This window comes from Cuculus canorus, chromosome 6 (assembly GCF_017976375.1).
Source record: "Cuculus canorus isolate bCucCan1 chromosome 6, bCucCan1.pri, whole genome shotgun sequence".
Taxonomy (NCBI): domain Eukaryota; kingdom Metazoa; phylum Chordata; class Aves; order Cuculiformes; family Cuculidae; genus Cuculus; species Cuculus canorus.
In genome coordinates, this window is record NC_071406.1 from 17374664 (window position 1) to 17386596 (window position 11933).

Sequence of the window (11933 nt, forward strand, 5' to 3'; positions counted from 1 at the left end):
CTAGGGCAGCTCTTTCTATTCCCTGTTAAGTCAGCCTTTTTTCAGTATTTCTACCCAAATCCAGAAGGTACTCCCTGTATTGTCTGCTCCCACTTCAGGAAACTGGAGGAGCAGATTGAATTTGGCATGGATTAGTGTTGATGGAATCTGGATGGTCTCCCTGGCTTGTGACTCATCCTGTCCACTGCTGCTTGGGATGTGGTCACCGTTCATCCTGCCTGTGCCTTGTGCCATTCCCTGCTTCCACCACTGCTCTCATCTGTGCTCGTTCATCCTCTTGCCCTATTGCGGGGGTGATGGGATGTGGTTAAAGCAGAATCTGATTCTTTTCTGTTAGAGCTTGAATGATTGATTGTGTTTCTTAAATTGACAAGATGGGAGCTTCTGCCCATCTCGCTCTTGACTTCCTTGTGGAGGCAGAGAAGGGGACGGTCCCGGTGCAAAACTGATAGTTTATGTGCTGCTCAGTGTGAATAGCAGCAATGGTGCCAATTTCTAGGCATTTGGAAGGAGGCCTGCAGTCTTGCAGGAGTTCTAGTTCCCTGCTGTCCTGTGGGTGGACTGATCCAAGACGCCAGTCACTTGTCTCTGATTCCACAGCGACGTTTGAACCCTTTTAAAAATAGTGCAGTATAGAATTCTCAATTAATGGGCCTAGGCAGGGCTCCTTCACTTCAAAAGGAGCTGCAGAAGGTGTTTTGCTGTGGTACGATTGCTTTCTCAAACCTGGACCAGCTGCACATGGGTCTGTCCCCCACTGGGATGTTGAGAGGAGTCTGCTGTACCCCAGCAGCTGAAATCCCATCGGGGTGGGATTGTGTGGGCTTTTGGTACTGCAAGTCAAAGCTGGCTGCTCCCACGTTAAAGATGAAAGTGGCTGTAATCTACTCCATCTCATATGCAGGAAGCATGACCTTTGGATTCCTGGCCATTAGCCACAAGGTCTCACTTGAGCAACATCTGAGCATCCTTGGCTCAGTGTCAGGTAGCTCGCAGTGCTCGATGTGGTGTGGGAAACTCCTATAAAAGCAGAGACACTCCCCCTTACCATCTTGTTCTCCACATTTTTCAACATTTTTCCTCCACCCCCAAAGCCCCAGTGAAATGGTTCCTCCAAAAAGATTTACAGGGGTCCTGCTGGATTCCTGCTGAGCTGCTTTGCAGTGCTGCGGGGGAAGGCTTGCAGGAAGGGGAGGTTTGCTGAGGACAGGAGGGGGAGGGAAGAGAAGGTTTGGGCCTGACATACCTTGCTTGTGTGCTAATTTGGGACCTATTACTCCAGTGCGGGGACAAGTCTATGACAGATTTATGTTCCTCATAGCTTGGGCCTACAAGACCAGGGGCCAAGCTGGGGAGGGCAGCAACCAGGAGCTGAGGGGTTTGAGAATGGCAGAAGGATGGCCATGCCAGGGAAGAGCTTTGGCAAGGCTCCCCTCTGCTGCTTTCACTCTCCTAGCAGGGCTGGCCAATGAGGGGCTACAGAGCTACCTCATTTGTTTTCTCTCTCCCAGGGCACTTAAAGCTCTCTGGAGTTACCTGACCCAGAAGGGGGTTAATAGCGAGGCCATCTGGGAGAAGATTAAAGACATCGTTATCAAAACCATCATTGCGTGAGTCTTGGCACCCCTTGCTCTGTGCCTGGTTGTGAGGTGCACCCTGGCCTCTCTCGTTCTCCAATCCCTTCTCAGCATAGTCCTTTTGCTCTTAATGTAAATGCTACCACCACTGCTGGTATCAGTATTTTTTTCTAGATTCTTCGTTTCATCCTGTCCCTTGTGCTCATGCTGCAGTAGCTGCAATGGGTAAATAGACCTTAGATTTCCTGGGTCTGCCTGCAGTGCAAGCAGGGAAGCCAGGAGAGTGCAGTGTACCCAACACTCTGCCCATCTTCCCACCTGCTCCCCTCCTTGGCCAGGGTGCCCGAGAAGAAAGGTCCCCTGGTGCAGAATGGATCTTGTGTTCAGAAGTGGATCCTGCCTCACAGAGCAGGGATGCTCAGGATGCAATGCCAGATCCATACGCAGTGCAGCAGCAGCAGCTCACAATCTTGCGTTGGTCTCTCAGCCCACCTGCTCCTGCAGCACGTGGCTGCATGCTCTCTCGGAACTGGCAGTGTGTGCTGTGAACAGCAGAGCTGTCTCACTGTTGGAAACAAGCATTTTTTCCTTGGCTTGCAGATCTGAGCCCTACGTGAACAGCCTGGTGAAGATGTATGTGCGGCGGCCGTATTGCTGCCATGAGCTGTTTGGGTTTGATATCATGCTGGATGAAAACCTCAAGCCCTGGATTTTAGAGGTCAACATTTCCCCAAGGTAAAGCATATTCTGAGCCACAGCAGAGTGGTTGATGGCCTTTCTTTTACCATAAAGTGAATTTAGCTTGTGATGTCCCCTGCACCCTGTGCTGAAAGACTGTGGGCTTTGAAGCCTCCCTCTCCAGATTGCCAGAATCAAAGTTCTCCCCATCTGCAAAAGCAATACCCATCCGCAGCTCAGAAAGCTTTGTCGGGCATGCTCCAGCTACAGCCAGGGAAAAGTACGTTAAAAAAGGAAGGCCAAGGAGGGATGTGTCATGTAGGGAACAGGTGATGGCAGAGACTTCTTTTTTGCGTGGGCAGAATTGATCATCAGCTCCACTGCCTCATGCACCATTCCTTGCTTGCTGACAGCATCCTTGCTTGCTTGCATGGTGTCAGCTGCACAGGCTGGGAGTTCTGGTGTGCCTGAGCACAGCCTCTCCTGCCTGCGAGAGTGGATGGGCATGAGCTGGACACAGAGTCATGGTCCTACATAAAACTCTGTGGGTGCATTTGCTGTTTTCCGACTGATCTGGGAAGAGGGGGAGAAATGAGCAATTTCTGATGGGGAGCACCCATTCAAAGACCTGTTGTCAGGATTTTTCTCTCAATGGCTGTCTGTGATGAGGTGAGGGACAGTTTGGGTTTTGTATTCTGGTTGGTATTAACCACGAGAGTGATCTGGGGGCTGTGTGGCTCTGCACCTCCACACTGGCACTCAGACTACTGCGATGCTTCCTTCCTGCAGCCTTCATTCCAACTCCCCACTGGATGTGAGCATCAAGGGCCAGATGATCCGGGACCTCCTCAACCTTGCCGGCTTCGTTCTGCCCAGCACAGACAACGTGGCCTCAAGGCCACAGACGAGAAGTAGCTCTGCCTGCAGGTCAGCCCCTTTCTCTGTCACAGCAGCAGGGCAAGGCAGGCTTTTTTCTTGGGCGATTTCATCTGGGGGGCTGCTTGCAGCCCAGCAAACACTGGTTTCTGTGCTGTTGAGAGCCTGTGCCTGCTAGCCCTTCAGCTATGGATCTGAGGGACTTGCATCATTGCCTAGGTATCTGGTTCCTGCAGTCACTTCAAGGCAGAAGGATTTATGCCCCCTCTGCAGGGCCATAGTTGGAAGCGAGGCCAGCATGATTTGTGCTTGCTCTGCAGTTAGTTGAGTTGTGCTTTCTCCTCCTTCCCCCTGCCAGAACCAACGCAATGCTGAATTGCACTACCTCTCTGTTTGCTTAGAAGGGTGGCTGGCTGTGTTGGGGCTGGATCCACTTACCCTCTACCTGAGGACTGATGTGCTGCTGCCTTGAACTGTTATTTTGCAAAGTCTGGACCAATCTCTTCCTTAGGCCGGACTGCAGGTGTCAGAGACTGTAAACCTATGGGTAGGGGTGGGCACAGTCTTGCCTTGCAGCTAACATGACTGTTTCTTGCATAAGGCTAATTCCTGGGCATGTGTCCATCCAGATCTCTGTTCCTTCTCTTTCACGACAGCTTGGGCTTACACTGGTTTCAAACCTGCTGGTGCCTGGGACACCAGTGCTATTCCCTGCAGCAGAGTGCCTGCTGGCTGTGTGTCACTAAAGGAACAGCTTGCTGGGATGAGCACCAGCACGCGGTGATGTATAGGCACGCCAAAAGATGGGACTCTTGCCCTTCGCCTGCCCTGTGCCTTCAGCGAAGGCAGAAGCTTGGAGCGCACGGGCCAGTTCCAGCTGCAGAGCGCTTGCCAGCTCATCTGCGGTGCTTTGATCACATGCTTGTTTGTGGCGTGCAACAGAGGTGCTGAAGGGCAGGTGTCTTCGGACCTGCAAGGGATTAAGCAGATCCTTAACATGGTTCAGATGATGCATTACCGGAGTTCCTGCAGCCAGGGGCAAGCTTGCTTAGCCGTATCTCTTGCCCTGGGAAGTATATGAAGGGTGTTAATGTCTGTGGGCATAACTCCAGTAGATCTGTGTGTTCCCCAAGTACCATGCAGCACAGCTTCAAGGCTCTGCTTACCCTGTTTGGATCCGTTCACAAATAATTATTTTTGCAGCAGAAGAACAAATTAGCTGTGTTGATGTATGTGTTAAAAGGTGTTGGACAAGTATCTCACAGACTCTGGCATCCCCAAATAGTTCATTTGCGTGCTTAGAAGAGTTCAGATGGTAACTGGTCAGATTCTACAAAAGGCCAGGATTTCCCATGGCATGCGGAGGTAGAATTTGATTCTTGAGAGTTCTTGGATATTGCAGGGGAAAGTTTTTGATCTGATTTCTCATCTTCCTTGTACAGTATTGGTAGAGTACCTGTAGTCCTAGCCCTTTGGGATGTAAACATAAGATCCTACCCAAGCTTCAGGTGGTGTAAATTGGGTCAAGGTGTGCCTTTGGCCCTCTTGCCAAAGATGTTCACCTTTTGGATAAAGGAACATTGAAATCCCTTAGTGAGGAATTGGCAGGGCCCTCCGAGTTCCTCTGCCCACATCCTTCCTGCGTCATGTGCTGATGTACAAGGCTGTGGGTGCATTGCTGATCTCAGAACTAGTGACATCTTTGGAGAAAGCATTCTCTCCTCCACAGCATCTTCCTGAGGGTGTCACTGCTCTCACAGAAGTTACTGGGAGCAGCTCTGCCATGACAAAACTTTGTCTTCTCAGTGTAAATGCTCTATTGCCTCTTCTTGTGTCCTGGGCAGTGCTTTGAAGGAGAAGCCTAAGCCAGCACCTGAGCATTTAATAGCAGAGAAGATGAAGAAAGCCTATTACTTGACGCAGAAGATACCTGACCAGGTATGACACAGTCTCCTCTGATACTTGTGCCATCCTGTCAAGCCTCTGTCCCAGCCAGTCCCATGTGTCTGTCCCTTGTCCCTCTGCAGATTGTGCCCCGCTGTCAGGACAGCCAGATGAGGGGGAACACTTGCGCTTCAGTAGGTTACAGGACAGCTGGTCAGAAATAAATTGCATTTGCTCAAGCCACTGCTGCACTGGCTCATCTTGACGTTAAAATAGGGACGTGTTGAGGGGCACGTTATCCACCAGTCCCTAAATGGGATCTGAGCACTGCCTGTTGCTCCTCGTGTCACTGCTCGGCTCTCATAGCCTTTCCCTGCTGACTTGATGCAGGTTAGCAGGGATGCTTGCCTTGTGTGCCACCTAGTCGTGTCTGTAAGAGAGGTTGGACTGCAGTACTGGGAGTCTTCTCTGCTCTGTGGCACATTGATGTCACTGCTGAGTCTAGATCTCTTCATTTTCTGTGTATCCTCTGACCCAAAGATCTCAGATACATGGAGAACTCTGCCTGAGAGACTTTGAGGAGTGAAGAGATGGGAAGCGAGGCTGACAAAACATAGTTAGTTCATTTCTCCCTGACCCTGGGTTGCTCTTGTTTGCAGGATTTTTATTCTTCTGTGTTGGACATCCTGACCCCAGATGATGTTCGCATCCTGGTGGAGACAGAAGATGAATATTCCCGGCGTGGGCAGTTTGAGCGGGTGTTCCCCACCCATATCTCCATGCGGTACCTGCGCTTCTTCGAGCAGCCTCGTTACTTCAACATCCTGGTGACCCAATGGGAGCTCAAATACTACTTGAATAAACACAAAGGTAACTGCCATCCGAAAGTCTGGCACAGGCACCTGAGTCAGGCAGGCTTCCTGCTGGCAGTTGTAGGAGACTTCCAAACTACATGTGTTGAGAGGGAGCTGCCTGCCTGCACACCAGCCGTAGGGGATGTGTTCCCCTCCTAGACTGCTTCAGATATCAGGAAAAGCTTATTCTGAGTTGATCACAAATGCTGACTGCTCTGGTAAACACAGCACCGGCATTTCTAGATGTCCTGGGGCTAGAGCAGGCAGGGATTCTGCCTTCAGTTTGTAGCTCTGGTCCGGTATTGTATGCCTTTGCCCTCTTTTGAGGGAGAAACAGCTGGAGTCACTGGCATTTGCTCCTTACAGGTGGTCTGTGAAGTGAAGGGAAAATTGGGCCTGTTCCCAGATCTCCTGCTGCTTTCTAGTTGATAAAAAATTGTCAGCATGCACACAGAATTTTTCCTAAACACTAGAAATCTATAATAGCTATTTTTTCCACTTTTCCAGGACACGACTCTGTATTTTAATAAAAAAACATCCTTTAATGAGGTGTAACTGGGCTGGACCAATTCCTGCTCACCCAGGGCTGTCTATCAAGGCAGCAGTAGAGGCTGTTTAGGAGCTAGAAGCAGTGAGGTCTAGCATGAAGCACTAGAGAACATAAAATGAAAGAGACTGTGGCTCAGGGCTCTCCATCCTTCATCTGTTCTAGCTGGAGAGGCTTCTGCAGGAGGCAGCCCTCCGCTGAGGCAACCGTATGTATGCTCCTAGCCTGGCTGTCATGCAGAGAAAAAAAAAAAAAAGCTTTTGTCACTTTTCACTGGCGTTAAAGCAGATATCAAAGGGGTCAGTAACAGTCTTTCACAGACAGACAGTAACCTCATAGCCCTCTCCAGCTGCACTGTCAGCATGTGTCATCCTTTGCCTCGCTAATACCTTTGCTGGATGCTCTCCTGTCAGCTGGAAGAAAGATCCTGTCATCATTCGCACTGAAGTGCTGCCCTGAACACTGCCGCTTAGGCCAGAGTCCTGGTTCAGTGCTGCAGCTTCCCTGAAGCATCCTGATCAGCAGATCTGCTCTTCCGTCTGATTGCTCTTCACGTCTGGGCAAAACCCAGTCTCCCCCGCTTCTTCCCATTCACATATACACTGCTCAGCCCCCCTCTCTCCCTGGCCAGCAAGGTGCACAGAGCCAGGGCAGGGCTGCTGAGCTACCCTGCTCCCCTCAGCCCCCAACACATGAGGGTTTTTTCCAAGGTGCTGGGGCTTGCTGAAAGGTCACTGAGGAACACAGTTTGGACAGCAAGGATTTCTCCTATACCAGGGCTGGTATCATATAGCAAACAACAGTAACTCCAGCTGAACAGCATCAAGTTCTTGGCCATTGCTCTGCTGGTTCTTAAATCTCCAAGCACCTTAGCTCTAAGGCTCTTACAAAACAAAACAGGAAGAAAGCAGTCCTGGATTTCTCATGATCTCTGGGTTAGCAGAGAGTGGTGAGCTTGGCTGCAGCAGGGACAGTTAGCAGGAGACAGCAGGAGGCCTTGGAGGAAGTGAAGCCTATTCAGTGCGGTTGCACACATGGCTCTGCTTCAAGGTGACTTCCCTTTGCTCTGGAGCAGGACATCTTGTGTGTGTCTGGGAGAACGGTCCCTTCCAGTCATACCACAGGTGAGCTTGGTCTGTGCCAGCCTTGACGTCTGCCAGGGATGGAGACCAGGTCTCAGCTCATGTTGAGCTCTGGATGGATCCATGCTGGGATGAAATAATGCGCTCAGATGCTGTAGCTGATCAATGCTGTGCAAGGAGGAGGTTGCCTGAGCTGCCCTCCTCTGGGAAAGGGACCAGTGACAGCAAAGCTGCTCTACATTTGCACTGTGGGAACTTTCACTGTTGCAGCTCAAATCAGGTGCTGCCGTTGGCAGGTACTGGGTTTAGGGGGACAGCCAGTCTGGTCTAATTCAGCAAATCCCACGTTGCCCCAGTTTCTCTGCTTAGCTGAGCCTGCTGCACGATGTGTCTGGCTCCCCAGGAGGAAGGCAGGCACTGCAGCAGCCCACGTGATAGCACTCGCTGGTGTTTGCTCATACAAAGGGTGAACGCCCTTGGTTTACCCCATGTTTGCTGGGGCTCAGACATGTGTTGGAGTAGTTATTGCATAGTATGTACTGTATGGTCATTCACTCTGTGCAGCATATTTGCATGCCCCAAGCTGGGAAAGCTTAACTCTCTGCAAACTTGGTCACTCATTCTTGCTTCTTGTCTTTTCTGTCACTTCCCAGGTCTGGAGCTACTGAAGAACTGGTGTGTCAAAGGGTACCACACTGGGGCAGGAACCGACTTGGCCCAGATGGTGCGTATGGCTGCGAGTAGGCCATAGAGGAGTGGTTGTTTGCCTGCTCTGAAGCCTGTGCAGAGTTTGGCAGAGAATCTGCCTGTTTTGCTTCCTGTACTTCCTACCCTACCTGTTTGCCCTCTTTTTCCCTCTCTACCAAGGTCTCTAGGAGTATGGAAAAACCCACGCTTCTTTATCTCACACCAACATGAAATCCACCCAGTATATCAGATCTGCAATTACTTTGCATCTCAATATCCGTGGGTGTTCTGGGCTCATCCCTACATATTTGGCACATGGCCTACCCTTTATTCCCCTCTCAAAGGTGCCGTCTCTGTCTGTCACTCCTGTGCCTTACAGTAGGCTGATCTAGCGAGAGAAACCCACTCTTTTGACCTCAAGGTGCTGTGCTCCCACTTACAGCAGAGGGATTCATTAAGCGTAGAGCAAAGACTGTTCTGTTTGCTATTCTGGGAACAGTGTGGTGGCAGTGACGATGCACAGCAATTTGAGGCAGTTCAAGCTAAAACGCACTAGGGCAGCCTACAGCAGAGCCCAGCAGGCTTGAGGGATTTTTGCCACAACTTAAATAGCCATTTAGTTGTCTTTCTCTCCTCCTGCAGTGGTCACTGCCGAAGTCTTTCTTCTTCCAGAAGAACAACGTTCAATTAGATGGCTTCAGCAAACTGGAATTGGGCAGACTGGGGTGAGTTTGCAGTGTGGTTTTAGGACTAGTGTCCTGAGAGAGAGCTGGCAGCTGGGAAAGAAGCTTTGTTTAAGGGAAGAGGAAGAGGTTGGCTTGCAGGGTCTGAAGCAAGCCTTTGCTTTCTGGGGAGCGAACTGGAAGGGCTGGGACCTTGTCTACACAAGCAGGTATATCTCCTCTGCACTGCACACCCAGCTCAGATGGGAACAAAGACCGAAGCAGCCGGAGTGATGTTTGGGGTTGTCCTGGTCTGGACATGCTGACGAGATGTTCCCCAGAGAGCCCTGCACCAGTCCTGTGGGCCCTGATGTGGCCAGCAGTGAGCAGAGACTCTCAGACCCAGCACAGGTTTGAGGGGAGCAGCAAAGCCTTTGAGTCTGCTGCACTCTGCCAGTTTCTCCAAGCAAAACTGTCTGTGAACTGGGTGCTGCTGGCCTCAACAGCTTCCTGCAGAAAGGTGGAAAACTGGGGTTTGTCTAGGTGAGCTGAAGCAGAGGCCTGACACACCCCTGGTCTCTGGTATTAAGGGAGAGGGCATCCCTATTCCTATGGCTATACCAGGATGGAGTTAGGTTTACACACAGGCAGGGAGATTCCATCAATGTCTTGAATATCTTTCGGGGTGAATGAAGCTGCCTAGGATGGGAGATTGAGTAGGTGAGCCTGGGAGCCATGTCTCTGAGTCTGCGTATAATGATACTGCAGATGAATGTTGCACCATGGCCCTTTTGATCCTTTCTCACTCTTTCTAAGCAGCACGGGCTCTCATTTCTCCTGCAGCAGACTCCTCCCTTCCACTGGAGAGGACCTCATGAGATGTCAGGAGCCCACCCCTACTCAGAGCTTACCTCTCAACAAATGCACTGGTGAAGCTGACCAGAAACCTGCTGGCTGCCTCTCAGACACTGCCCTGGTGATGTGATCAGGCAGCTGCTGTCCCTCCCTGCGGACACCTCAACCTACCTCAACAGAAGAGACAGGAGCTGGCTCTGGAGAACAAGGACTGTGGAAGCCCCCTGTGCTGCACACTTGCTTGTGGGGCTACTGGGCAGAGGGGAGAGCTGTGTGACTTCCATTTTTAAAACAAATGGCAAAGCCTTGGGAATTTGAGTTTGTCTGACCTTTGTCCTAGGTTGCTTTTAAATCCTGATGTGGTGGCAGTGGTTTCTCTGCTGCATGGGAGCTGGCTGAGCTTGGAGTTAGCCTGGTCTTCCCATCCCTGACCAACAGAGGCTGAACCTGAGCTCACCTGTGTCTCCTTGAGCCTCTGGGAGCCGAGTGCTGCTGCAGCCTGTCCCATGGAGAAAAGTCCCCAACCACCACACTGCTCCTCAGGAAGGAGCAGGGCTTGGGATTTTCAACCAACCTGTTTCATCCTTTCTGAAAGCCTGTGCCAACGTCCTGCCCTCCCCCAGACTCAGGGTCTGGGGGAAACCTCAGGCTTGCACATTGCTGCTCGAGAGAGGCCACAGGTAACAGCCTGGTGGCTCTGGTTTGTTGTGAGGACAGTAAGGCTGCCAGGGTAGGGTAGCATCCATGTGAGGCTGTTGACTTTCCCAGGTGACAGGCAGTGTGAGTGTGGGGACTGGAGGCTGGTGTTATTGTATAGTCATAGACTCACAGAATGGTTAGGGTTGGAAGGGACCTTAAAGGTCACCCACTTCCAACACCCCTGCCATGGGCAGGGTCATCTTCCACTGGATCAGGTTGCTCAAAGCCTCATCCAACCTGGCCTTGAACACCTCCAGGGATGGGGCAGACATGATTTCCCTGGGCAACCTGTGCCAGCACCTCACCACCCTCACAGGAAAACATTTCTTCCTAATACTTAATCTAAATCTCCCCTCTTTCAGCTTAAAACCATTGCCCTCGTCCTATCCCTACACTCACTGATAAAGAGCCCCTCTGCAGCTTTCCTGCAGCCTCCCTTCAGGTACTGGAAGGCTGCTATAAGGTCTCCCCAGAGCCTTCTCCAGGCTGAACAACCCCAGTCTCTCAGCCTGTCCTCATATGGGAGGTGCTTTAGCCCTCTGAGCGTCTTTGGGGCCTCTGCTGGAGTGACGCTAACAAACCCATGTCCTTCTTGTGCTGAGGACTCCAGAACAGGATTCCATATTACTGGTATGGTCTCAGAAGAGTGGAGTAGAGGAGCAGAATCGCCTCCCTCAACCTGCTGGCCACACTTTTGATGCAGCCCAGGATACGCTTGGCTTTTTTGGCTGCAAGCACCTATTGCCAGCTCACATTGAGCTTCTCATCCACCAACACCCCTAAGTCCTCTTCAGGGCTGCTGAATCCATTCTCCTCCCAGCCTGTATTTGTGCTTGTGATTGCCCTGACCCAGATGCAGGACTTTGCACTTGGCCTTGTTGAACTTCATGAGGTTCAAGTGGTGTTCTCCTGGGCTCTGCTCTCTTTTCCTTTCCTTTCTCAAGGATTTCCCTTGAAGTTTAACACTCAGCTGCTCTCCTGGTCTCCACCTGCCTCTGTTTCCCTGGCCTATTTGTGTCCATAGAGTAGCTCAGCTCTCCCTGAGCCCTGCTCTGGTGCAGGCAGGGTTTGTGCCTCCACCTCACCGTTCCACTATCTTTCCTGGAGCTGGGTGTTTTTTCTGCTGCCCCATGGCAGGTAAGCCTGCCCCCCTGCATGGACTAGGGTCTGCCGAGTGTGTCCCCTGCAGGTCATTAACCAAGGGGGGACAGATCAGCCCAGCCCTACAGCAGGGGAAGGAAGGGTTGGGTTCCCTGAGCTCTCCCTTGCTGATTTTAGGTTGTGTCCCTCCAGCCTGGCAGGGGGTGCCGGACACCTGGGTTGTTTGGGGCCAGTGGAGGTGCTGAGTCCTGTGCGAGGGCCCTCAGCCTTTCAGAAAGCTGCTCCCTACCTTCTCCCCGCAGCCCCCAGCTGCCCAGAGCTGGGCCCTGTTTCTTCGGTCTCCTTGGTGACAATCTCATCGCTCCTCGGCTTCTCTCCAGCACCTGAAAATAGCTGCCGAAAGTGGAGATGCCTGCTCCCTTCCCTGCTGC

At 51.6% G+C, this 11933-nt stretch overlaps 1 protein-coding gene across 3 annotated transcripts in view; it reads left to right on the forward strand.

Annotated features, from left to right (window-relative positions):
- Positions 1-10020, forward strand: part of TTLL4 (tubulin tyrosine ligase like 4) — a 28775-nt gene extending 18755 nt beyond the window's left edge. For 2 of the 3 annotated variants that reach the window (XM_054069793.1, XM_054069794.1), the window contains exons 12-19: positions 1512-1610; positions 2178-2312; positions 3045-3182; positions 4976-5069; positions 5675-5885; positions 8152-8222; positions 8828-8910; positions 9691-10020. In XM_054069793.1, coding sequence (XP_053925768.1) covers positions 1512-1610; positions 2178-2312; positions 3045-3182; positions 4976-5069; positions 5675-5885; positions 8152-8222; positions 8828-8910; positions 9691-9832 — 973 coding nt within the window. In that variant the 3' untranslated portion in view covers positions 9833-10020. The remainder of the gene's footprint in view (positions 1-1511; positions 1611-2177; positions 2313-3044; positions 3183-4975; positions 5070-5674; positions 5886-8151; positions 8223-8827; positions 8911-9690) is intronic. The other variant, XM_054069795.1, reaches the window with a different exon arrangement.
- Positions 10021-11933: the final 1913 nt, after the last annotated feature.